Source organism: Microtus pennsylvanicus, chromosome 2, assembly GCF_037038515.1.
Source record: "Microtus pennsylvanicus isolate mMicPen1 chromosome 2, mMicPen1.hap1, whole genome shotgun sequence".
Classification (NCBI taxonomy): Eukaryota; Metazoa; Chordata; class Mammalia; order Rodentia; family Cricetidae; genus Microtus; species Microtus pennsylvanicus.
The window spans coordinates 153,162,508-153,187,693 of record NC_134580.1 but is presented as its reverse complement, the minus strand read 5'-3'; the positions used below and the strand labels follow the sequence as shown (position 1 = coordinate 153,187,693).

Sequence of the window (25,186 nt, the reverse complement as noted above, 5' to 3'; positions counted from 1 at the left end):
CAGTAGCAGGCAGATCTTTGAATTTGATGCAAGCCTTGTTTACAAAGTGAGTTCCAGGCTAGCCAGGGGCTACACAGGGAGACACTGTTTCAAAAAAAAAAAAAAAAAAAAAAAAAACAGATGGAACCAGAGCAAAGGTATTGTGGTTACCAAATAAAAGCCCAGTTTTCCTCTCTTCCGTCCTGAATGCTAAGTTCCTCACTAGGAGATGGAGGCTGTGAACAAGTGATAGCTCATCTCTTATTAGAGCTTCCCTTCCCCAGTCTGCCAAAGGAGAATTTATTTCTCTCTGATTTATTTATTTATAAACATATCCTGTGGGTTGGAGCGTCATTACTCCCAGATCTCACACTCGCAGCCCAGACTCTGGGCCAGAGAAGCTAGGTATTGGCCATTGTTCTAGGACCACCGTTATAATGATGGGAGTTGATTCAATAGCCAGTAATCCCAATAAAGCCCAATGATTTTACAGTGTGTAGATTACTAAGGTGGCCACAGAGACAGATAGAGGCTGGGGCACAGCCTGACAGTCTATGGAGGTCTTATAAGAGCAACCTTCCTTCATAGACCGACTTCAACTAGTGCAACCAGAGAGTTCCTGACATGCCTCAGTTTACCGGATTGTCAACAAAGCGACTCTTGCCCTAGGCACGCGTGGCAGGCCTCTTGGTCCTGGAGACAAGTACCACCAAAGCTTCTGAGCTCACAGCCTAAGCTGTGCAGGATCAGGCAGGCCCCACTGGCCCCTTCCCCGCAGCGGCTGCCTCGTGAATACCGCGAGAGTTCGCCCCCTCCCTCCCCCCCCCCCGCAGTAAAACTGTCAAAGGTGGGAGGGGCGGGAGCGCGCATGTGCGCAGCACGGCGCGCAGTGTGCGCCGCCCGGACCCCGCGCCCGCGCCCGCGCCCCGCGCCCCGGCCCCGGCCCCGGCTTCGGCTCCGGCTCCGGCCTGGCCCGGCCGCACCCGTTGGGCGCTGCAGGTAAGCGCCGGCCCTGCTCGCCCCACCGCGGCCCCGGCGCCACCCTGCGCCCCGCACCAGCTGTGTGCCCAGCCCGCCTCCCTGCCGCGCCCGGACCCGCGCCGCGCCCCGCTCCCCGCGCCGGCGCCGTCCTCCCGCCTCCTCCTTCTCCAGAAAAAGTCGCCATTTTGGTTCACTGCCTTCGCCCCCCCGCGGTTGGCGCTTCCGGGCCAGGCTGCCGTCCGTGTCCGGCCTCAGGTGACAGGTGGGTGGCCACGGGCCTTCAGGTGCTCCTCTTGGCAGCGCTCGCCAGGCTAGGCGAGTGGCCTGAGTCCGCGGCGGCACCCCATTCCCTGCAGGCTACAAGCGAGAACCTGGGGACCCCAGGTGGTGGAGGGATTTTTTTTTTCCTTCTCTGGCCACCGTGCCTCACCCCTAACTCTGATCTCTGCTCAGGCACTGAAGGACTGGAAGGGTGCAGCACGCCCTTTACCCTTGGCCTTAAATGTTATTAGGATTCTGAATGAGTCGTTTCCTTCTGAAGCTACAAAACGAGGACACTCAGAGAACTTTGGTTGATTTAAGACCCTCCCTTCCCTCCTACCTAGGCCCAGGATGGGGTGTTGTCCTTGGCAGTGGACAATGACTGTCCTGACCTCTAACCTGAGCGCTCCTAGATATAGCAGCCCCTATACATCCCCTCTGATTTGAGTTAATCAAAAACTGTCAGGAGAGGGCTCACCTGCTTGAACCTTGCTCTTTGGTACCGCCCCCTTCTGTGGCTTTGGGTGCCTCCCAGAGGCCTCCACATGGCTATGCTGAGCTCCCCCACCTCAGTTTTCAGGGTTTGAGATGTTCCAGGGTTGGGACATCTGAGCGGGGGTAGGGGGTGTGAGATGCCTCCCACCCCCTCACCCCGCAGGCATGTTCTGTGACTTCAGCCTGGCAGGCTCTGGAGCTTGGGCCAGTATTGGCCATAACTCGTTTAGCTGAAGTGGGTTCCTAGGCAAGGAACTTAGATGTTGAGAACAGCAGGAAATGGTGGCCTGCTGGCCTGTGGTGGCTTAGGATCAGAACCAGTGCCATCATCTGGGTGGAGGAGCCCTGACTACACAGAAGGCTGAGAAGACAGGCAGGTAGGGATGGCTCAGCAAGCATGGAGACCAAAATGGAGCTCCAGTGAGTCTTAACTTTGCCCACCAGAGAGATGGGTTGCACATGGTGGGGAAGCGGGCCTTCAACACTCACGTTGGCTGCTTCTGTGTCCATAGAGGTCTTCTAGGGTGCCCATCTGGGTACGTTAGTATCACATGATGTCTGAATGGGCAGGGTCCAGGGCGCTGAGGAGAAGGTGTCCATAAGGCATCATGGCATGGCTGCTTTTGAGCCAGCAACCATTACTGGTGTTGATTGTCCCCCGAGAGGGATATTATTAGCCTCCCTCCTATCGCATAGGCCCTTTCTGAACACAGTATGGCACTGTGTCTAGATGAGGGTGCGGCGAGTGTATCCAAAATAGTGAGAGTCTCGACTCTTTCCACAGCACAGCGCTCATGCCTTCTGAGTTATCTGGAGAGACCTTGTCTGCGCAAACCCCTTCCCTTAGTTAGACGCCCCCAGTACTTGCTTTTTGATGTGACATATAGAGAAGGCCAGGGCTAGAGTCCCTGTGTGGGCATCTAGGATGGCCCCAGTAAAGTCCTGGGTTGGGCCCATTCAGCTCATAGGTCTGTGCGCTTGCTTTACAGAAATGACTGAATCCTTCTGTGTTGGAGGAGGCCGCCAGCTTCAAGGGTCCAGCAAAAGTGGATCTGGAAAGGGTGGCAGCCGGAAGGAGGTCCAGCTTCCCATGTTGCAGGACCCACCAAAGCTGGGTGAGGAGCTAGGGCAGAAATCAATTCTAGAGGATACAGATAGCAGGTGGTAAAGTAGGCTACCTCCTTGGGTATCCTGAGGACCTTTATGGAGTGGAGATTGTTAGCCGGAGGCTTAGGCTCTTGGCCTGGGTTAACTATAGCCCCTGGGCCTTGGTGTAAGTAAGTCAAGACTCGGACAGGGCTTGCTGCCCCTTGGGAGTTGCTGGTGTTACACAGCCACTAAACTTTGCTGTCTCTTGTGCTGTAGGTATGCCGGTGGTACACAGTGGACACACAGTGCCTAGCCAGGCCTCACTCTGCTTTGATCCCGGAAACCCAGCCAATGACAGGACTGAAGGGAAGAAAAAAGGGAGACCGAAAGCTGAGAACCAAGCTCTCCGAGATATTCCTGTGAGCTCCGTGAGGGTGGGGATGGGGGTGGGAGCATACTATTCAGCCTGTGAAGGCCACTGCCCTGCCCTTCTCTGCCCCCTACACATCCTGTGCCAGGTTGTCTCAGCATGTGGCCAAGGGCCCTTGAATCTGACTGTTACAAGATCCCAGTGGGCTATGTTAACTAGTCCATGGCATAGGTCTGACTCTTGGTCTGCTCTTGAGGTTAAAGAGCTCATTTGGTTTGGGGGAGCTTTGAGCCTGGATAGCTACAGGTCACCAGCTTGACCTTTTCCTCTCTCCAGCTCTCCCTAATGAACCAGTGGAAAGATGAATTCAAGGCACACTCAAGGGTGAAGTGTCCAAACTCAGGGTGCTGGCTAGAGTTCCCCAGCATCTACGGGCTCAAGTACCACTATCAGCGGTGCCAAGGGGTAAGGGGCTCTGGGTCGGGGAAGAGGAGGCCTGGGAGTGCATCTGGGCAGAGGCCCCCGGGGCCCCATCCCACACCTGCCCTCCCTGCCCAGGGTGCTATCTCAGATAGGCTGGCCTTCCCTTGCCCCTTCTGCGAGGCCGCATTCACCTCCAAGACCCAGCTGGAGAAGCACCGGATTTGGAATCACATGGACCATCCCCTGCCTGCCCCCAAGCCTGGCCCAGTCAGCCGGCCGGTCACCATCAACCGGCCTGTTGGGGTCAGCAAGCCCATCGGAGTGAGCAAACCTGTGGGAGTCAGCAAACCCATTGGCATCAGTAAGCCAGTCACAGTCAGCAGGCCTATGCCAGTCACCAAGCCTGTCACAGTCAGTAGGCCCATGCCAGTCTCTAGGCCTGTGCCAGTCACCAAGCCCATCCCAATCACCAAACCTGTGCCACTCACCAAACACATGCCGGTTACCAAACTTGTGACAGTTACAAAACCTGTACCACTCACCAAGCCAGTACCAGTCAGCAGGCCCATTGTGGTCAGCAAGCCAGTGCCGGTCAGCAGGCCTATTGCCATCAGCAGACACACACCACCCTGCAAAATGGTATTGCTGACCAAATCTGAGAACAAAACACCTCGTGCTACAGGCAAGAACAGCAATAAGAAAAGGTACAGGAAGTCATTTGGGGTGGTAAGTTGTCAGATGTGCCTGGGGGGTGAGAGGGCCCCTGGATTCGCCTGGACCTCACCTTACCTGCCACTTGCAGGGCTGCAGACAGTTTGGACACCTGCCCCATCCTGCCCAAGCAGGCAAGGTCAGAGAATGGACAGTATGGCCCATCCACCATGGGCCAGAATGTGACTTTCCAGCTGAGTACAGATCCCAACAACAGCTCCCTACTGCCAGGAAGCAAGCCCTTGGTGGGCAAAGAGGCGCTGCGGCCTGCAGACCCAGCGTCCCCCCCAGAGGAGGACCCCGAGCGCACAAAGCACAGTAAGATAAGAGCTCTGGGAGGCTTGCCGTGGTGGGCTCTGGCTTTCAGTAGGTCGGTGACCAGAATCTTGGCACTCATTTTCTCTCCCCTGAGTCAGGAAGGAAACAGAAAACACCCAAGAAATTTACAGGGGAGCAGCCATCTATCTCAGGGACCTTTGGGCTCAAAGGTGAGACCCCAGCCAGCTGGAGACCTCTGTACTGAGTTTATCAGTATTTAGCCTGTATGTCTTATCCACATTGTGTGTGCACACAGGCCTGGCCAAAGCTGAAGACAAGGCCCGAGTTCATCGCTCCAAGAAACAAGAAGGATCAGGCTCCGAGGAAGTGCGGAAGAAGGTGCTGGCCACCCCTGTCACTGTCAGCAAGGAGGCACCAGCTCCTGTGGCCCACCCAGCCCCAGGTGGGGGCTGCCTGGCAGGACCCAGGACAGGTCTCCATGGTGGGCTGGATCCTGTAGCAAAGGCATGGGGGCTGCCCCTGGAGTCCAGGGCACTCAGGAGCCCCACAAGCCTGAGGCCTGGCCCTGCCTCACAGGTGGCCCTGAGGAGCAGTGGCAGCGAGCCATCCATGAACGGGGGGAGGCCGTCTGCCCTACCTGCAATGTGGTTACCCGGAAGACCCTCGTGGGGCTCAAAAAGCACATGGAAGTATGTCATAAGGTAAGCTTCCTGCACCCACCGCCACCCCCCAGGGTACTGGGAGGGAAGATGCCCTGACCTTGATGGGTTTCTCATAGTTAGGCCCTGTCCACAGTTGCAGGAAGCTCTCAAATGCCAGCACTGCCGGAAACAGTTCAAGTCCAAGGCTGGCCTCAACTACCACACCATGGCTGAACACAGTGCCAAGGTACACTGCCTGACCCCCGCTCCCTGTCCAGCCCTGACTGCTGACCTCTCATTCCACTGCTGCTCCTCTATGCTTGATTTTGGATCTGTGGCCCTAACTCCTGGCTGGCATCAGGTCTGAGGCTTGCTCTGTCTCCAGCCCACTGATGCTGAGGCCTCTGAAGGGGGAGAACAGGAGGAACGAGAGAGGCTTCGAAAGGTGCTGAAGCAGATGGGACGGCTACGCTGCCCCCAAGAGGTCTGTGTTGGCCCATGTGTGGGAGTTCAGGACTTGGGAACCTGGATGATTACTTACCTGGTTTCTGACCTGGATTCCCAGGGCTGCGGAGCTGCCTTCTCCAGCCTCATGGGTTATCAGTACCATCAGCGGCGCTGTGGGAAGCCACCATGTGAGGTAGACAGTCCCTCCTTCCCCTGTTCCCACTGTGGCAAGACTTACCGATCCAAGGCTGGCCATGACTATCATGTACGTTCAGAGCACACAGCCCCGGTGAGTGGCCTATAATCTGCCGTGTCCTTTGCTCTAATGGCCTGTGTTGTGTCATGCGTGTGTTTGTGAGTTCATGTGCTCTCTGATAGATGTAATCCTTGCCTTTGGTCTTGTGTTTCCCGGGAGGAAGGATGGCAGCCTGGTGCCCCAGGGTCTTGTTTTTTTTGTGTGTGTGTGTCTATATCTCCCACCACTGGCATGTATCCTGGGTCCCCCAGTACCTGCAGAGACCACGAATGGCCTACAACTCATGCCAACTCTAATTCCTGGTCTCTAGATGTCTTCCTTCTCCATGACTTAGACCGGCCTCTGTGTGTCCTTGCTCTCTAGCCCCCTGAGGAGCCCACAGACAAAATCCCTGAGTCTGGGGACCTGCTTGGAGTAGAACGGACCCCAAGTGGTCGCATCCGTCGCACGTCGGCCCAGGTTGCCGTGTTCCATCTACAGGAGATTGCAGAGGATGAGCTGGCCCGTGACTGGACCAAACGGCGCATGAAGGATGACCTCGTGCCTGAGACTGCACGGGTGAGTGGCCCACCTAAGGGATGGGCAGGATCTTGGCCCTTGGTCATTCCCTAATTGCTCCCCCAACTTCTTGGTCTCTGACCAGAACAGGCCTCATTTGATTCCCCTGTGGCAGCCATGTTCTTGTGACCTTGGCCATCTAACCCCATCTGTGAAGGGGCAATGAGCCTGCTGCAGAAGCACATGCATTGTGTCAGAGCAACATGTGCCTCAGCCTGAAGCTTACCTGGTGCTGTGCCTGGCTTTGCAGCTCAACTACACTCGGCCAGGCCTCCCTACACTTAACCCCCAGCTGCTGGAGGCATGGAAGAATGAAGTCAAGGAGAAAGGCCATGTGAACTGTCCCAATGATGTAAGCTGGGACCAGCATATAGTGGGAGTGGGCGTTGGGGCTCCAGGATAGAGGACTTAGGTTTGACCCTTCAGGCTACAGTAGAGGTTAAGACAGTGAGTGTCCTATTGGGAAGTAACCATATTTAATGTGACCAGCCTATCTCTGACCCTGGGTTTCTGTAGAGTATTCACATAGATAGATACCATGTCAACAAAAGGGACTTCAGCCTGAGGACCCATCTACTTACCCTGCCCAAAATCCAGGACTTCAGGGACCTGCCCCCAGAGAAGCCCCATAGTACTCTGGAGTTGAGGGTGGGATGCCCCTTGTGTAGAGTTGTGGGAGGGCTCCTTCCACAGCTGTCTCCTGCCTGCAGTGCTGTGAAGCCATCTACTCCAGTGTGTCCGGCCTCAAGGCCCATCTTGCCAGCTGCAGCAAGGTCAGTCCTGGGGTTACCCCAACAGGTGGGTGGGGCACTGAGCGTTTACCTCTATAGGTGTCAGATCCTTACCCTGTCCGCTGCAAATGCTCTCGTGCTTGAGACGAGAAGGTCCTCAACAGAGGGCCCAGAATCCCTCTCTGTTTCCTACTTTAGTTGTTTGGTTCCAAATCCAACACTGAAATCTCTTTATATGGTTTAAGTGTTCATCCTGACCTGAACAGAAGGCACACTTGACTTGAGATGAGGACATTCACCAAAGGACTCATCCCATCCTCCTCTTATTTCCTACTCTTGTGGTTTAATAATCCTATTACAGGGTAGTGTTTCAGTCCCTAAACCCACCATTGACACACATCCAAGAAGACAGTAGAGCTTCTCTCTAGCTGACCCCAGTCCTAACCTTTTAGCAATAGGATAAGGGCTTGGACCAGATGTGGGTGCTTTGAATCTTCGGAAGGTTGGGTACTGGACCACTGTGCATTGCAGGGGGACCATCTGGTGGGGAAGTACCGCTGCCTGCTATGTCCCAAAGAGTTCAGCTCTGAGAGCGGTGTCAAGTACCACATCCTAAAGACTCATGCAGAGGTATGAAAGTTATCCTCTGGGCTTTTAGTCCTGGAGACTGGCCTTGGGGGTGGGCTGTAGAGAACAGGTGGCTCAGTAGAAAGGAGGTGTGGGCAGGCTTGCTTTTCGTCCTGCCCGGCTCCCGCATAGCTAGCTTAGCCCCGGAAATAATAACATGGAAACTGTATTCTTTTAAACACTGCCTGGCCCATTAGTTCTAGCCTCTTATCGGCTAATTCTCACATCTTGATTAACCCATTTCTAATAATGTGAGTAGCACCACGAGGTGGTGTCTTACCGGGAAAGATTCAGCATGTCTGACCTGGCAGCTGGCTCCATCGCATCTGACCAGAGAGGAGAGACATGGCGATTGCCTCACTTCTTCCCAGCATTCTGTTCTGTTTATTCCGCCTACCTAATTTTCTGTCCTATCAAACAATGAAATCAACTCAAAATAGAAGACCCTCCCACATCATTCTCAGATGGTGTACCCTGAGAAATCTGGTGTCCTCTCAAAATACAGTTCACTTCCCCTGAAGTGTCAAGAGCATGGAGTGATAAATCTTGAAGAAAAAAGAAAAAGCAAAATGCCCTATCTTGGTACCTAGCCACTGAGGGGAGTCTCCCAAGGCAGGGGAAACCCAGTCTTGAGCCACTTCTAGTAGTTGCATGCCTGACCAAAAAATAATTTAAATGGATTGGAAAAATGTGTTAGTAGTTAAGAGTAGTACTTCTGGCTCTTCCAGAGGACCAGAGTGTTTCCCAGCACACATGTCAAGAGGCTAATAACTGTCTGTAGCTCCAGCTCCCTGGCCTCCATACCCACATGCAGACATACACACAACAATAAAATAATAATAATGAAAAAAATTTAGGGCAGGAGAGACAGCTCAGAGGTTAAGAACACTGGCAGTTCTTACAGAGGTTCTGAGTTCAATTTCCAGAAACCATATGGTGATTCACGACCATCTATATAATGAGATGTGGTGCCCTTTTCTAGCATTCAGGAATATATGCAGACAGAACACTGTATACTTAATAAATAAATCTTTGAAAAAAGTTAATGGAAAAAAAGAGTTCTGTAGCTTTGGATCAAGGTCCCTAGTCTTGATTGCAAGTTTTCTCTCCCTAGAACTGGTTTCGGACCTCAGCTGACCCACCTCCTAAACCCAGGAGCCAGGATTCCTTGATGCCTAGAAAAGAGAAGAAGAAAAGTCTGTCCGGAGGAAAGAAGCGGGGCCGCAAGCCCAAGGAACGGTCCTCTGAGGAGCCAGCATCTAAACTGCCACCTAACAGGGATGACTGGCCCCCAGGAGGCAGAGACAGGGGGGCCCGAGGCTCCACTGGGAAGAAGACTGGAGTTGGGAAGGCACCTGAAAAGTGAGCCCAGTGCACAGGGCCTAGCCACCATGCCCAGCTTTGTCCAAATTAGGGGAGCCAGTTCCAGACTTGTCCTCCACCTCCACACACACCCCCATCTGTCCAGAGGGTTGGCAAACCACTCTGATCTCCCTGAAAGTGGTCCTTCCCCCTGTTTAGGCTACTTCACATGGCTAGGTGGGGCTCTCCGGGAGTGCCAGGGGCAGCAGCAAAAGTGCAATAGGCTGGGATGCCCCAGCCGTCCCTACAAGGACATTCTTGGACCTGGCAGAATCTAGAACCTTGACGCCATGGGGCATGAAGTGTGCTTGAATGGCCAAATGGCCCCTATCTCCACCTCCCTCTGGCCCAGTAGGGTCCCCACTCTGACTTCCTCAAGGCCCAGACATTCCTGGTGACCCATAATTGTGGGCTGATGAGGCACCTGAGCAGCTTGGCTGCCACCACTTAGGCCTCAGATTCACCCGACACTGGATCTCCAGTACTCCCAGCTACCTCCCAGGACAGACCCTGTCTAGCTACTGCCATGCTGCCCTGACAGCCACCCGGGTACCCATCTGTCCTCTCGCGTCCACTTATGACCCCTTGCTTATGTTTTCTACCTCTCTGGGCCTGCTCCCCTGCTCTGTCATCCCTGCTGTGTGTCAGGCCTCACCCCACTGACTGGCGTTGTCATGGTGGAGTATGTAGCCTTCCAGGCAAGGAAAGAACTTTGTATGTTCTACCTTCAGGGAGGCCCAGACCAGTAGCTACCAACCTGAGAGCAAAGGACTAGAATGCTCCACCTCCAGCTTCTAGTTCTGATCTTGTTGGCACTCTAAGGGATTCCTCCTTGGGGCCACAGCAATGGGAAGCGGAGGCTGGCCAGAAGAAGCCTCTAGCCCAAGAGCGCCTATGAGAGACTGTTAATGTCTGCCATGTTGGGTGGGCCCATAAGCCCAGTTCTGTGGAAGCCCTCTTTTTTTTTCCCCTGCTTTATCTGCCCTCAGTATCTAGTGTCAGTCATTTGATACAGAAACTGAAGGATAGTGAAAGATGGGGTCTCAGCTCTAGGCTGGACCCCACCCCTTTAGGGGCCCTGAGGATAACAGGGTCTGCAGGTTGGGCAAGGCCTGGAAGAGAGATCTGGCCTCCTTGGTTCTACTTTCTGACTCTGCCCCACCACTCTGTGAGCCACACCAGAAGAAGGCTGGAGGGGTGAGAACAGGCTTTTTCCAGTGTGGATAGGGTTGGGCTGAGGCCTGTGTTTCTGATCCTGGATGATGTGAATTTTGATATTTGCCCGCGTGTGTCTCCTGGATGTTGTTGATGCCAGTCTTGTTGCTGTGACAAGTAGCAACCTTTTTTAATTTTTTTTTATACAAAACTCAAAATTTTTATGTTTTGGTGCTAAGGGTTTCCTGGTGCCGAAGGTAGAGCTGAGCTATAGTACTAACTGGCACCTGCCCCTTAACCTCAGGGGAGGGGTGCCAAGGAGCTTTGGGATGGAATCCTTGTACACTCATGTCTAGGAAGGCTCTGACTCTGGGCAGCTGGGGCATTATGTGCTGGGTTGTCTAATGGACTCTTCAGTTCCTACACACCTTTGCCATGATGAGAGGGTGGCCACAGAGGTGGGTAAATAGGTAGGCTGGGACTTCCGGGTGGTGGTGTGCAATTGTGGAAGGGAACGGGGCCCAAGTGCACTTTCACAACACTTCCGTGGGGTGTGACCATCCACCCCAGCCTCTCAGGTACCTGGGTTTGCTGGGGGCTGTTTTCCAGGACATGCCTCAAAGCCCAGATATAGGCTTTGATGTGGGACTCGGGGTTCTGGTAACTTGATGTTTAGCACTTTAACTCCTTTGTCTTTGAGGTGGATTTGGGGGCAGCTGTCACATGGCAGTTGGATAGGTACCAGCTGGTGGTGGCTGGTAAGGGGTTTTGGCAAGCTAGTCCATAAAGCTCTCTTCCAAGGTGGTAAGGCCCTCCCTGGGCAGGGTTCATCAGTTTGCCCACCTCCCTACTCTTGCCTAAAGATAACCACCAGCCTACACAGACCCTCAGTAAGAGGGGACCATCGTGGCAGATCTCCAGGAGATGATGGACTTGGACTTAGAGGCCCAAACAAACCCTCGGTCCTTGGCAAAATGCAAAAGTCAGGGTCTCTACAGATCTACCTCTGGCTCAGTGCTTGCCCTGCCCTAAAAAAAACAAAAAACAGAAAAGTGCCAAGGGCAGACATTTCATACAGAACCAGGGTGCACTTTATGTTCCTATACAGGCAGATGTTGGTGCCTCCTGGGGACTTTGGGCCTTCCTGTCCCTATGGTGGTTCTGAGTGGAGAGTTGTTCCTGTGTTCCCCTGCTGGGTGGAACCCAGGCCCTTTGCCCTGGAGGCCTGGTTTCCCAGGTCACCCCTCATACCTGACTGCAGCGCCTCCTAAACTTTGGGTTCCTTGGTTTGGTTTTAATGCAATTCTCATTACACAAGTGCATTTCTGGCTATCACTTGTAACCATAGATATACATGCATATATATTCTATCTACAAAGTGTTTTATTTGCAAGATGTTTTGAGGTGAGCTTAGGTCCTGCCCGCCTTGTGATCATCTGTCCCCATCCTCATCCCCTGGCCCAGAGTGGTGCGGTGGTGGGCCGTCAACTGTATGTATTAAAATTACTGTATCAAATAAATGTTTATTGATTTTTTTTTTTTCTAGGGCTTTTGTGCGGCTGAGTTTGTGTTGAAGCCCGGGCCCTTCCCTAGGCTTGCCGCATGGCCTTGTGGGGTTCGTAGTCCGTAGCGTGCCAGACTTCCTGCGCGCTTCCCTGGCCTCCGCCAGGTTCGGGACGCCATGGCTGCGCCGCCGGCCTCCGCGGACGCTGCCCCTTCGCCCCTACAATCTGCTGTGGCCCCAGACGTGCCTGGCCGCCCAGCCGAGCAAACTGAAACCGCGTGTGAGGACCGGTAGGCGCAGGCTTGGATAAGGCAGGGGCCGCGCTCGCCTCTTGGGAGGGGTCAGCGCACCGGCTTGCATCCCTTCTTAAAGCCCGGGTGGTTCCGCCGTATCTCCGCAGATAGGCAGCTCGGTGTCCACAGCCGCGCGGTTCCTGGATAGGTTTTGCCAGTTCTCGGAGCCTTGGGGCCTCCTGGGCCATGTGTCGGCAACCCTCTGCCTGGGAAGAGGGAGGTGGCAGGTGGCCTGGAGGGCCCCAGCAGGACGGAAGACGGAATTGGCCTGAGCCCTTAGCTTTTGGAGGCGCGGAGAGTGGAAACCTGTTTGACCGGTGTGGCCTGGATTTCTGTCCCTAGCGTTTGCGCACTTGACTCTAGGCTCTCAGGTGGCTGGTGGGCGTGCTCGACCTTCTGAGTTCCTCGAATTTGATCTCACCGGCCCACACCCACCTGGCGGCCAGCCGTAATTGTGAAATGTAGGATGGGGTGGTGATGTTTGGGGGCCCTTTCGAGGCTTTCAGGAGCATGGAGAGGGCTCGGCCTGATCATCACGAGTAGTAACTCCAGGCCACCGCCGCCAGGGGGTGGTGACCGCGCTTGGAACTGCGCGTGGCACCACTTTCGGTCTGTTCCGGCTCTAGAACCTAGGAGCACCGCTTAGGGAATTGTGATCCCGGACGACTTCGGGTCGGCAGGTGCTGAAGGTGGAAAAGGCCAATCCCGGCTAGTTCACACACTCCAAGGCATTCTAACTGGTAGCCCGAAAGACTTGGTTTGGTCTAACAAGGCTGAGTTTGTGATACTTTGTAGTTCAGAATGTCTCGATATAACCAGAAGCAAAGAGGTCATGGCCACATCCTCCGAGGGTTCCTGAGGAAACACTGAGAAGCTACAGACTGCCTTGGAAAAATGGATATTGGGCTGAGATTATAGAGTGGAGGGAAGCTAATGGTGTCCACCCAGAGTCTTGGGATGCAGGTGGAGGTGTGTGAGTGAAGGCTTACTTACGGTGTGGCAAGTGGGCCGTGGAAGCCTCTAATCTCCCAGTCCTGCCTCAATCTTGTGATTCTGGCCTTGGTGACTATCTCTGAGCCATTCCCTGCCTCTTGCAGGCCTTCCATAGAAGCACCAAAAGGGGTAGCTTGATTATAGATCTAGTGATGGCAGAGGAACCTTGAGACCTTTCTTAGTCCTTTGGTGGTCAGTGATGAGCCTTCCTCTCTGCAGACCCCGCTGTAGACATTTGATTCTGGTTTCTCTTACATAGGAGAATGCAAATTACTTTTTTTTTAAAGGAAGGCGGATTTCAAATTACTCCCCTCCCCCAAAATTTACTTAGTATGTATACAGTGTTCTGCCTGAAGAGGGCTTTCAGTACAGATGGTTGTGGGCCAGCGTGTGGTTGCTGGGAATTGAACTCAGGACCTCTGGAAGAACAGCCAGTGCTCTTAATCACTGAGCCATCTCTCCAGCCCCTGGGAGTGCAAATTATAAGGCAGCTCTATTTCCATGGTGTTTTCATATGCAGGTTCCTTATCAATGAGGTCCTCAGTAACCCCTATTTCCTTGATAAGGATAGAGGACTACAGCAACTCCCTGGTGAGTGGTGGCATCTGAGCCATAGTTGACAGAGCTGTCACCTCGTGGGTAGCAGGGGGAAGTGAAGACTGAGTAGCAGCTTCCAACACTACTTCCTACCTCAGACAACCCTGAGACCTAAAGTAGAGGCCTAAAAGGAGGAAACCTCAGGGGCCAGAGTTATTAGCCAGATAGCCTGGTATATCCTAGGTTAAGATGAAGTTCAGGGGTCAGGGTCTGATGTTCTGGGGCCAAGGCTAGTGAATCAATAAGTAGGATCTATTCTGTTAGAACAGTAACAAACCTGGAATTAGTCCTTCCCTTTCTGAGCACAGTGTTAGCTTCCCATAGACCTGTGGCCTGTTTTTATATTCCGTGATCCTCACCTGATGGGGTACTCAAAGAACATGACAGGATTCTCTGTTGTGATCAGCCAGCCAAACTTGTGAACGGATTCCCTAGGACCCCTTCACTCTGCATCCCTGCCCAGAACAACGTCAGCCTCCCAGAGCAATCCTAGGCCATATCCAGCCAACCACCTGAGAGTGGAGGCGGAGGGACCAACTCTAAACACGTACACATACATGTAAACATACATAGGCTCCAGTCCTGCTCCAGGTGTCTAGTAGGGATGTAGACTTAGCCATGAATTACCTAGATAGTGGGAAGAGCTCTGCCAAGGTGCTCCCAGAGTGGCTCCTTTTCAGGTGTGTGAAGTCCACTTGGAAACTTCCTTTTTCCTGAATACCTGCCAGACCGTCTTTGTGCTAGAGACCAGCTGGGTAGGATGAGGTTGCAGTAAGGCCAACCCACCTCTGGAAGAGAACTCCAAGACCAGCAGAGCTTCTCTGACTAGATCTTAAGTCAGTAAAGATTTCAGCTGAGGCTGGGACCAAATCTTTCCTTTCTCTCTATGCTGTGGGCATGAAGGTGCCAGTTTCCCTGCTGACTGATGAGGCCTGGGTGACCATAGGACTTGCTGGAGCCTCTGTAAGGTGGGGGATGGCACAGTTATTCTTGGGTGTGCTAGGGTAGAGTTTCAGATTTGTTTATCATTGTAGGAGGCACCTTGAGGCCATGGGAGAGGCAACCAACTCAGCACTGACATTCATCCTGGTCTGGAGGGGCCTCAGATTTCCTTGTCTCCCTGTTTGTGCATTCGGGGCACAACCGTATTTCTTCCAGAAAATTTGGGGGAAAGGTACTAGAATACAGTGGGCCTTCACAAGTAGCCAATGAGTGTACTGGCTAACACTGAAATACACTTCACACCAACTGGCCTGGGGATTGTGCAGGCCAAACTCAGTACTATTAATATCTGGTACATGAGCCCTAACAGGATGATCCTCTTATACATGTGGCCTTGGCCTCTGAGACTAACATTGTGTTCCCTTAGTGCAGTAGGGCTCCTGGGCCTACCTAGCTGCTGTGCCCCACCCCTTGTATATAGTAAGCTACTGCTGCCAGCCTAGGTAGGGGTCCAATACCACCTAGCTCTTCTGCTGTGCCGTCCATAGGAGTGATTCTACCCATGGAGGACTAGTTCAGGTGGCCAGAAAGCCCAAGCTGTCCTTGGGGACGACAGTAGTTCTAAGAGGGAGTGATACTCTCACTGCTAGCACCTAGACCACACATACTTGGGCCACCCCACTGTCCAGGGACACCCACCTCTGAGCCCTCTGTACCTACCTGCGTCCTTGGCAATGAGCAGCCCCCCAGTTTACCCTGGCCTCAGGATCTCAGGGTGCTGGACTCTTGGAGCAGAAGGCAGGTGAGTTGCAGCAGAGTCCCTGCTGATGAGAACCCTGCTTCCCATTGCTACTGACCACTCCTGACTTGTGTGATGCATGCCCATGGATATCTGAAAACAAACCAGCCAGCAGGTACTCCTGGGAGCTGAACAGAGCTCAGGGCTGCAGATGTGGCTGGCTTGGGGTTGTGGTTGTGGTAGCGTCTTGCATTCGCTGTGTCTCTTAATTCTGTTGGTACAAATGAACTGTTGTTGAGGCCAGAAACCCCTTTGTCTGTCTGTGGATAAGAGATGAAGTATGTTGTACTACTTTCCCTTTTGTGAGAACTGGGGTGATGCCTTATCTCTGGCTCCAGGAGACAGGTATTAGCTTTGAGGAGGACAAGGGGGCTGGGCTAGGTACAGATGTAGCATGAGGCAGATTTCTGGCCAAGTTCTCAATGATCTGCTTGCACCTGGGCACTCTGCCCATCAGCAGCACAAGCCTTGGAAGGGATCTTCATGAGGGAACTTAAATTTCCCCAAGGAAGCTGGTACTCTGAAAATCAGGGAGACCAGGAAAGCAACCCCCACCTGTTACATCCTTTGCTCAATTTCTGTCTGAATATCTTGACTTTGTGTGTCCTTGTGTTTACCAGTGATGCCCAGGGCACAGCCTACAGGCAGGCAGTGCTAGTTTTATCAGATTGTTTGGCCCTCTTGCAAGTCAGATGCTCTGCCTTGGAGTAGTTTCCTCCCAAAAGCTGAGGACAGCTCCCTGGGGTAGGTGGAGGAGGCCCAGTGGGGAGACAGAGGACCTGAATTTGATTTTTGTTTACTGTGGCCTCCCAGAGCTACTCTGCGTGCTGTGGTCATGTTGCCCCTAGGGACCAAGGCAAGACTCAGTCTGGAACCCTAGGGAATCTCTGTTCTTTCCTCTAGCGGGGCCCCCCAGCTCTTGCCCACTGGAAAGGACAGCCCAGTAGATAAGCTTCACAGATCCGTTTGTTTACGTGGATGGATTAGTATGTTCAAGTGAGCAACCAGTTACCCTCTGTCTGGGATCTGGGGACCTCATTGTTTGGGTTTACAGTTGTGTCCCTTTCTGACTGAGACATTCAGGCAGGCCGGAGTTAGGATGCAGGTGATGCCCCTTCGTGACCTGTGTCCCTCACATGCTATCTGTCCCTAAGACCCCTGTCTGGCAGACTCAGGTCTCCGTATTCAGATGTGTTGTTTATGCCTGGCTCCATGCTCTCAGCTCCTGCACTTGTCTCCAGAGCAGTGGAGGTGAGGCTGAACTTAACAGACTGACTAATTATTCCCTGTGCTCATTCTCTGAGATCTGGTATGGATGGATGGTATAGAAACAAGCAGGCCTACTGTCTCTGCCCCCAAGGATGTGTGCAGTGTGTTTTCCTGGTTGGATACAGATGGGTTCTTTCTATGATGCTCACTGTCCCCAAACTGGGCCATCCCAGAGGTAGAAAGAAACTGTCTAGGGCCACACCCTGGTACATTAGCCAGGATACTTGTTCCCCTCTGGACCTGCCAATCTACCTCATTCACCTCAGGTTTACCTGGTATTCCATACGGTGTTCTTTCTCTTGCGGTACTCCAGACTTTACCAGCCACTGTAGGAGGCATCGCACAAGGAGCTAGACAGGCACGTCCACCTGCCATTTCTATAGGCAGCCCCCCTACCCACCAAACACTACTGTGTATCATCAGTGGCCATTTCAATTTGACCCCACATGGGTAAGACACAGCATGCCAGGCAAAGCCACTTACCCGAGAGCCTCTTGAGAAGTTTGAAAGCTGAGGCTGGGATCATGTGACCTACCCAGATTTCCTTTCAGGCAGTTGGCCAGAAAGTGCCTCTGTTAAGCATATGTCTTGTTCTCTTAGCACTTTTTAAAATTAATTAATTTTTTTTTTTGATTTTTGAGACAGGGTTTCTCCTTAGCTTTTGGTTCTTGTCCTGGAACTAGCTCTTGTAGACCAGGCTAGCCTCAAACTCACAGAGATCCGCCTGCCTCTGCCTCCCGAGTGCTGGAATTAAAGGCGTGCGCCACCACCGCCCGGCAAATTAAGTAATTTTTTTTTTAAGATTTATTTTTATTTTATGTGCACTGGTGTTTTACCTGCATGTGTATCTGTGTGAGGGCGTCAGGTCCCCTGGAACTAGAGTTACAGACAGTTGTGAGCTGCCATGTGGGTGCTGGGAATTGAACCTGGGTCCTCTTGAAGAGTAGTCAGTGCTCTTAACTGCTGAGTCATCTTTCTAGCCTTCTCTTAGCACTTCTGCATCAGGCTGTACCTCAGGGAAAGCGGCAAGTAATAGAAAGGTGATGTAGCACATTGAGCCTCTGCAGACGCTCCTTGTCTCAGGGTTTCTTCTGCTGTGAAGAGACACCATGACCACAGCAACTCTCGTAAAAGAAAACTTTTAATCGGAGCTTGCTTGGAGTTCAGAGATTTAGTTCGTTATCATCACGGCAGGAAACATGGGGGCAGACATGGTGCTGGAGAAGTAGCTGAGAGTTCTACATCTGGATCCACAGGCAGCGGGAAGAGAGTGAGCCAGTAGGCCTGGATTGAACTTCTGAAACCTCAAAGCCCACCTCCAGGGACCCAGTGACATACTTTCTCCAACAAGGCTACACCTCCACATAGTTTCACTCCCTATGGGACTCTGGGGGCCCTTTTTATTCAGCCCACCACTGCTCATTCTCAGATGTGAAGGCCATGGCTGGAAATGGCACCATCGAGAAAGGCAGACTAACTGCGGTATCAGCAGGGTTCTGAGTGCTCACCTAGCATGAGTGGTAGGCTATGTACAAAGCTACAGATCTGCTCTAACCTTCTTCGGGTTGCATTTCCCTCTTGCACTCTTGGTTAGTCTTTCCTTCTCTGTCTTGGGTCACCATCTCAAACCACCACCACATAACGTGCATACGTGTGTGCACATACACACATCGGCCACACAGGTGGCATTTACAGGCTGCTGGACGTTGTCTGGTTTGGAGCACAGAAGGAGTCATACTGAAAAGTGGGTTCTTCATAGGTCTTCTAGCCTCCCTTCTTCCTTTCCTACTTTCCTTGACGGGGTGCCAGACCAGGGCGTGCCAGACCAGAGAAATCCCTAGAACATATAACTTGTCACTGGTATGTGGCCAGTACATTGTACTCTCACCTCCTGGGGCAACAACCATCCTCCAGGGCAGCAGTGACTGGACTATGTTAGGGAAAGGGGCACAGTCCTTAATGGGATCTTCTCTTCCCTTGGGTATTCATTTCCTGGGCATGAGGCCCTACCCACCGTAGTCCACAGAGGGATAGGATTGTGACTCAGAGATGTGTATACCTTCTTATGCCCTCTTGTCACTCATTGTTGTCCCTTGTCCTTGCTGTGTGAACAGTCTAAGGTTTTGTGGCCCCATTAACTCCTTGGACCAGCTACAGGTACGTTTCTTGGGCACACTCTCCCCAGTTGAGCCCATATTGTACCTGTCCCTGTTGGGCATGACCAGGGAGATTGATGACTGTTGACTGAGGCTGAGCACATTCGTCTTCACAGCAGCAACGCAGGGTCCTTGGACAGACTCCTCCCACCAGTGGGTACCGGGCGCTCGCCCCGGAAGCGTACCACCAGCCAGTGCAAGTCAGAGCCACCCCTGCTTCGCACGAGCAAACGCACCATCTACACAGCCGGGCGGCCACCATGGTACAATGAACATGGCACACAGTCCAAGGAGGCCTTTGCCATTGGTAATAGCAGTGTGGTAAGGCACCTTGGGGGTCAGTCTACATGGTCAGCCCAGTGCAACTAATGGCAAGGTAACCTTCCACCTACAGGCTTGGGAGGTGGCAGTGCATCTGGGAAGACCACCGTAGCCAGGATGATCATTGAAGCACTAGATGTGCCCTGGGTGGTCCTGCTGTCCATGGACTCCTTCTATAAGGTGAGGCCCTGCTCATCTCCCCAGAGTACCTCCTTCACCCCTACAAACGTAGGCCTTTGGTCATAGGGCTTCATCATGCTCCCCTAGGTTCTGACACAGCAGCAGCAGGAACAGGCTGCCTGCAACAACTTCAACTTTGACCACCCTGATGCCTTCGATTTTGACCTCATCATTTCGACCCTCAAGAAACTAAAGCAGGGCAGGAGCGTCCAAATACCCATCTATGACTTCACCACCCATAGCCGGAAAAAGGACTGGGTAGGCCCATGGTCTTGGGGCTCTTCCAGAGGCTGCAGGGGCCTGAGCTGAACATTGAAACTCCCTGGGTTCCTTTGCAGAAAACACTATATGGTGCAAATGTCATCATCTTTGAGGGCATCATGGCCTTTGCTGACAAGACACTGCTGGAGGTGAGAGCTTGCTGGGAGCACCCACCCCACAGGCATCCCCAGAAACACAGTTCTTTTAAACACCCTGCCCCATCCCCACGGCTTCCATGCTCTGTGCTCTCTGAACAGATTGCTCCCAATCAGATGCTTCTAGATGAACCCTCCTGGTGTCTCCTAGACATTCACAACTGCTCTGTACCATTAGCTAACTGACCACTGTAGGAAGACGTGGCTTCTGGGGACCATAGTTCCCTTGAATATGGGATGTTGAGAGCTCTGCTTCTATTTCCCCTGCTCTTGAGATTCTTCCTTGTTGAGGAACAAACAAGGACTTAAAGCCAGTGAGTTTGAGGGACTTTGCTGCAAGACCCTGGCCCAGGCCAAGAGGACTCTTACCATCTCCACATGGCAGCCCCAATCTCCACATGGCTCCTTCAGGGATTACCTATCACATGCTGACCGGAGGAGGCCATACCCTGAACTCTCAAAGCCCCACTTCTCCGGTGTTCATGGGAGGTATAATGAGTCATATGTCCATCATCCTGCCAAGTCCCAATTCTGCCTGACTTGTCAGTTGTCTCCATCTGTACCTCACACCCACATGCGTCCTAATGCACACTTCCTATGAGTGCCTCTTACTTATACTAATGGTTAGGCCAGTGGGTGTCCTGTAGCAGCTGACCCCAGTGATCACAGCCCATAGACCATGAGGTGATCATGTTGCCACTCTGGCTCTGTGGCTCCTCTTCTATTTGATGCTTGCCTCAGCCCTGTGCACTGGCCTGTTGTCCCCACCCAGCTCCTAGACATGAAGATCTTTGTAGACACAGATTCTGATATCCGACTGGTACGGCGGCTACGCCGGGACATCAGCGAACGAGGTCGGGATATTGAGGGCGTCATTAAGCAGTACAACAAGTTTGTCAAGCCTGCCTTCGATCAGTATATCCAGCCCACCATGCGCCTGGCAGATATTGTAGTGCCCAGAGGTGAGCCTGCCTGCCTTGTCTTCCTGCCAGCAGGGCAGAAGGGCCAGCAGGCTTCTAAGTTATCCTCTTTCTCCCCCTCCAGGGAGCGGGAACACAGTAGCCATTGACCTGATTGTGCAGCACGTTCACAGCCAGCTGGAAGAGGTGAGTCAGCCTGATAAAACCCAAGTCCCTGTCTCTCTACTGTCTCCCCCTCACAGCAGCCTGCGCACTCCACCCCACACATCCACTGTCCCCTACAGGTTCTGAGCCTGCTTCCTAAGCTTATTTAAATGGCCCAGCCCTCTGTGATAGGCAAGGGGATTTGGCCATGCATGAAAGGGTGCACTCCTGTCCCTGCCAGCCCTGAGAGTAACAAGGGTGGACCACTAGTCTAGGATTATAGGCTTCAGCACTGAGTCCCATTTTCCCGCTACGGGGCCGACATTAGGTGGTTCATAGCTGTGCTGCGGTGTCTGGCACTAGTTCTGCCTTGGCACTACTGCTGCAGCCCAGCCTGTCCCCACTTCAGAGGTCCTTAGGAGCCTGCCTCCTCCTGTAGTTTGCTATTTCCACGTGGGGCTGTGGATGTCTGTCACTGGGGTTAGGGGTAGCCTGGCTGCTTGCCCTGGTCACTGATGCATCACCCGTTCCCTTGTGTCTCCCTGCGTTGCTGCCACAGCGTGAACTCAGCGTCAGGTAAGACTCCACAACTCTCTGCAGATTTGGAGGCATTTCCAACATCTTCATAGAACTCCGGGTCGGCTGTCACCTAGCCAAGCAGTCAGTCAGTCCATATCACAGGGGTAGAGTGGTAAGCAGCCTTGCTGCTGCTCCCCTGCTGGCAGATAAGAACACTAAGGTACAAAGAAATTAAGGACTTTTCCCCAGGTTTTTTCTGTTTGTTTGGTTTTGGTTTTTTGGTGGTGGTGGTGGGGGATTGTTTTGTTTTCTCAAGATGGGGTTTCTCTATGTAGTCCTGGAATTCACTTTAGACCAGGCTGGCCTCAAACTCAAGATCCACCTGCTTCTGCCTCTGGAATGCTGAAATTAAAGGCATATGCCACCACTGCCTGGCCTTTCTCAGGGTTATGTTTTACCTGTCCTGGCCAGATGTGTCATGGAGGCTCTTTCCCCATACAGCCTAACTTGGGGTCCATCCACAGAGAACAAAGCTGTTCTCCTGGAACAGCACTGCCATTCGTGATCCAAGACAGGGACCACCCTGACATGTCTCTGCGACCGTAAAGCCTGGCTCTGCATCTAGGCTGATGTATCTTGTAAAATGAACCGTACAATGGGCCATAGGCTCCCTTGACTCTCCCTGGGGAGTGGGGAGTGAGGGTTTGGCTCTGCCTTCTCCACCTAGGCCCTGCCCTATCCTAGCTTAGTCTTCAAGCTGTAGCACAACTCAGGCAGAAGGAGCAATTGCAGCATGAAGCTGGGATAGGCTGTTACGCCGTTATCATCCACTGCTGATCAAAGCCCAGGCAAGAGTCATAGGTAGCACCAGGGACCTACCCTTCCTCCAGGCTTTCCTCAGAGTTGGGAAGAGCCCGTTGAGCCACTGTGTCCCACTGGATGCCCCAGAAGTTCTAAGCCACTGTTGGAAATGCCTCCAGAACCTTCTAAACAGCCCTGCTTCCTGTCCTTGCATGAGTCTCCACTTGGCCTCACCAAGACCAGGGTGCCACAGACCTGTGCCAGGGCCCTTACAAAGCCTCAATTCTGAGAAAAATCTCCAGGCACAGCCAGCTCCACTTTCCGTTTTTTTGGTCAGCCAAGGAAGTGGTGGCTGACCCCCTTGGTCTCCTCCAACTCCGGGAAGTTACTGGTGAGCAGAAGGGAAAAACGTCTGGGTGTAGGTGGTGCTCTCCCCTCAGGCACCAAGGATGTCAGTGCCAAGACAGCTGCCAGCCTCCTGCCTCAAGTCTTCAGCCAGCTGGTGGCCCACAGGCTACCTTCTGCAGGGACTTGGCTGATCTCCCACTAAGTGTTCTTCTCTCTGTTCTTTTCCTCTTTGTAAACCTGTTTCCTGCCTTGTTCCCTCCCTGAACACGCTCTTCACCTGGCGAGCAGAGGAAGCTGCGTTGGGATATGTGAGCAGAGCAAGCTCTGATTGTGCCGCGCTGTGTGCTGCCCACGCCCTGCACTGCTCCTGCACTTTGTACTTCAGTGACCCCTCCCTTCCAAGATCACTGTTTGTACCTTTCCCCCTAACCAGCCTGCCCTCCTGCCTCTGACAAGTCCTTGGCCCTTCCCTCTCCAGGCTTGGGTTTTGGGTGGGGTAGCCTTTGGCACTGAGCCCTCCTTGCTTTGCCCTCCCTCCCGAGGGACTGCACACTACTTGGGGGATGGATCTGAGTGGAGCTTGGCCCTACAGCTTACATGTTGCTCCCAGGAGAAGTTGGGGGACAAGCTGTCCATTTGGAGGCTGAAATCTGTTCCCACAGTAAGCTCCTTTCTTCCCTATGTCTGACCTCTCTACTTTATCCGAGTCTAGGAGGGGACACCTCATGCCTCAGCCCCCCAGCATTCGCCTCACTGAGAGTGTGTTCCATGTTCAGAATTGAGCATTCTCACTTTTGCCTGGCATTTTAGGAGACAAGGCATTTTTCTTGGGTCAGCCATAGCCAGCAGACAGCTCCCACCTTGCACATGCCCATCCCCACAGTGATGTTCAGATGTCTGTCCTCTGGGTTAGAAAGGGACTTTTGGATAAAATATTCCAATCAATTTGTATCTCTAGGGCTGCGTTGGCCTCAGCCCACCAGTGCCATCCCCTTCCCCAGACACTGAGTGTCCTCAAGAGTACACCACAGGTACGAGGCATGCACACCATCATCAGGTAAAGGCCCACCTATGGAGTGCTACCTCCAATTCTGTCGTCGTCCTCCTCCCCCTCCCAGGTTCTGGTCCATCCTGTTCTAAAGCTTCCTTATTCCACCATCAGGGACAAGGAGACTAGCCGGGATGAATTCATTTTCTATTCCAAAAGATTGATGCGGCTGCTTATTGAACATGCACTGTCCTTCCTACCCTTCCAGGTGTGGGTTTGTGGGAGAATGGGTGGAAGGTGTCCGGCCATCCTGGTGGGCTTACGATGGGGGGGGGGTTTGCTCAGCTCTGACTGTTCATAGATACCCCACCTCCCTATGTAGGACTGCACTGTACAAACCCCACAGGGGCAGGACTACGTGGGGAAATGCTATGCTGGAAAGCAGGTAAGGGCAGTAGCTGCTGGGGTAGGAGGCTGTAGGCTGAAGCATCTTGCTTGCAGCCCAGTCAGCCTCTATTCCCTGCTAGATCACCGGCGTGTCCATTCTGCGAGCAGGGGAAACCATGGAGCCTGCGCTGCGTGCCGTGTGCAAGGATGTGCGCATCGGCACTATCCTCATCCAGACCAACCAGCTCACAGGGGAGCCTGAGGTGTCCAGCCAGGGAGGGCTGGGAAGGGTGTTACAGTGATGCCCAGCCCATGGGGAGAGTGGGGCCCTACTCTGACTTTACGAACATTTACAGCTCCACTACCTAAGACTTCCCAAGGATATTAGTGATGACCACGTGATCCTGATGGACTGCACAGTATCCACAGGAGCCGCAGCCATGATGGCTGTACGTGTGCTCCTGGTAAGTGGACCTGGATGGGCTGCAGGTGGTTCCCTTGGTGTTGGAACTTACCCTGTTCCCATGCTATACAGGACCATGATGTGCCCGAAGACAAGATCTTCTTGCTATCCCTGCTCATGGCAGAGATGGGTGTGCACTCTGTGGCCTATGCGTTTCCACGTGTGAGGATTATCACCACAGCTGTGGACAAGCGTGTCAATGACCTTTTCCGTATCATCCCAGGCATTGGTGAGGCTGTCATAGTCCAGGGGCACGGCTGATGATCTAGGAGGACCCAGTCACACAAGGCCATTTCTTTTTGCAGGGAATTTTGGTGATCGCTACTTTGGAACAGATGCAGTTCCTGATGGCAGTGATGAGGAAGAGACAGCCTCTGTGGGTTAGTTCCCAGTTGGAGCTACTCTCATTTCTATCCAGATTGCAGAGATAACACATTAACTTATTTGAATGTAAAAATGTTACCAATGATACTCAGTTTGCAAAATAAATAAAGCTTTAGAAAAATGAAGGTGTAGCAGAATGTATTCTGGGTGGGCTCCGCTGAGGCAGTCTCCCCAAGGTGTTTGTAGTAGATTAGGTTTAACCCCCATAGATTCATGTGTTTGAATGCTTAGCCCACAGGGAGTGGCAATATTAGGTGTGGCCTTGGAAAGTGTCATTGTGGGGGTGGACTTTGAGGTCTCATATATGCTCAAGCCACGCCCAGTACACAGTTCTGTTGCCTGCAGAACAAGATGTAGAACTCTCAGCATCTTCTCCAACACCGTGTCTGCCTGCACA

The 25,186-nt window shown here is 52.9% G+C and overlaps 2 protein-coding genes across 14 annotated transcripts; both read left to right on the top strand.

The window, feature by feature from the left end:
- The first annotated feature begins 840 nt into the window (after window positions 1-840).
- Window positions 841-11,906, top strand: Znf512b (zinc finger protein 512B). Of its 7 annotated transcripts, none has more exons than XM_075963424.1 (17): window positions 846-1,222; window positions 2,706-2,831; window positions 3,082-3,224; window positions 3,512-3,640; window positions 3,734-4,302; window positions 4,401-4,627; window positions 4,726-4,797; window positions 4,884-5,030; window positions 5,165-5,289; window positions 5,384-5,476; window positions 5,615-5,713; window positions 5,795-5,965; window positions 6,296-6,490; window positions 6,741-6,842; window positions 7,201-7,263; window positions 7,753-7,851; window positions 8,963-11,906. In XM_075963424.1, exons 2-17 carry the CDS (start codon window positions 2,708-2,710, stop codon window positions 9,212-9,214), a joined length of 2,610 nt encoding a protein of 869 aa, XP_075819539.1. In that variant the 5' UTR covers window positions 846-1,222; window positions 2,706-2,707; the 3' UTR covers window positions 9,215-11,906. The 7 variants fall into 7 exon arrangements, 6 of the variants coding, with proteins under 6 accessions (XP_075819535.1, XP_075819540.1, XP_075819534.1 ...); XM_075963423.1 differs by having other exon boundaries at window positions 4,884-5,060; XM_075963420.1 differs by having other exon boundaries at window positions 841-978; window positions 3,512-4,302; window positions 4,884-5,060.
- Window positions 11,907-11,995: 89 nt separating this feature from the next.
- Uckl1 (uridine-cytidine kinase 1 like 1) lies at window positions 11,996-24,914 on the top strand. Of its 7 annotated transcripts, none has more exons than XM_075963426.1 (15): window positions 11,996-12,159; window positions 19,035-19,225; window positions 19,313-19,419; window positions 19,507-19,677; window positions 19,758-19,829; window positions 20,608-20,797; window positions 20,880-20,941; window positions 22,856-22,875; window positions 23,526-23,598; window positions 23,686-23,823; window positions 23,938-24,000; window positions 24,083-24,205; window positions 24,299-24,406; window positions 24,478-24,634; window positions 24,711-24,914. In XM_075963426.1, the coding sequence occupies exons 1-15, from the start codon at window positions 12,047-12,049 to the stop codon at window positions 24,788-24,790; spliced, it is 1,668 nt and encodes a 555-aa protein (XP_075819541.1). In that variant the 5' UTR covers window positions 11,996-12,046; the 3' UTR covers window positions 24,791-24,914. The 7 variants fall into 7 exon arrangements, with proteins under 7 accessions (XP_075819541.1, XP_075819542.1, XP_075819543.1 ...); XM_075963427.1 differs by lacking the exon at window positions 22,856-22,875 and adding an exon at window positions 21,459-21,475; XM_075963428.1 differs by having other exon boundaries at window positions 11,997-12,159; window positions 23,526-23,624; window positions 23,730-23,823.
- Window positions 24,915-25,186: the final 272 nt, after the last annotated feature.

Excerpts from the sequence above, each read along its gene's own strand:
- Znf512b (XM_075963420.1), top strand. The coding sequence starts at position 2,708 with ATGACTGAATCCTTCTGTGTTGGAGGAGGCCGCCAGCTTCAAGGGTCC. Across the intron at positions 4,798-4,883 it reads AGGGACCTTTGGGCTCAAAG|GCCTGGCCAAAGCTGAAGAC; the intron begins GTGAGACCCCAG and ends GTGTGCACACAG. Across the intron at positions 7,852-8,962 it reads TCCTAAAGACTCATGCAGAG|AACTGGTTTCGGACCTCAGC; the intron begins GTATGAAAGTTA and ends TTCTCTCCCTAG.
- Uckl1 (XM_075963426.1), top strand. The coding sequence starts at position 12,047 with ATGGCTGCGCCGCCGGCCTCCGCGGACGCTGCCCCTTCGCCCCTACAA. Across the intron at positions 12,160-19,034 it reads GAAACCGCGTGTGAGGACCG|CAGCAACGCAGGGTCCTTGG; the intron begins GTAGGCGCAGGC and ends TCGTCTTCACAG. Across the intron at positions 24,206-24,298 it reads AGCTCACAGGGGAGCCTGAG|CTCCACTACCTAAGACTTCC; the intron begins GTGTCCAGCCAG and ends GAACATTTACAG.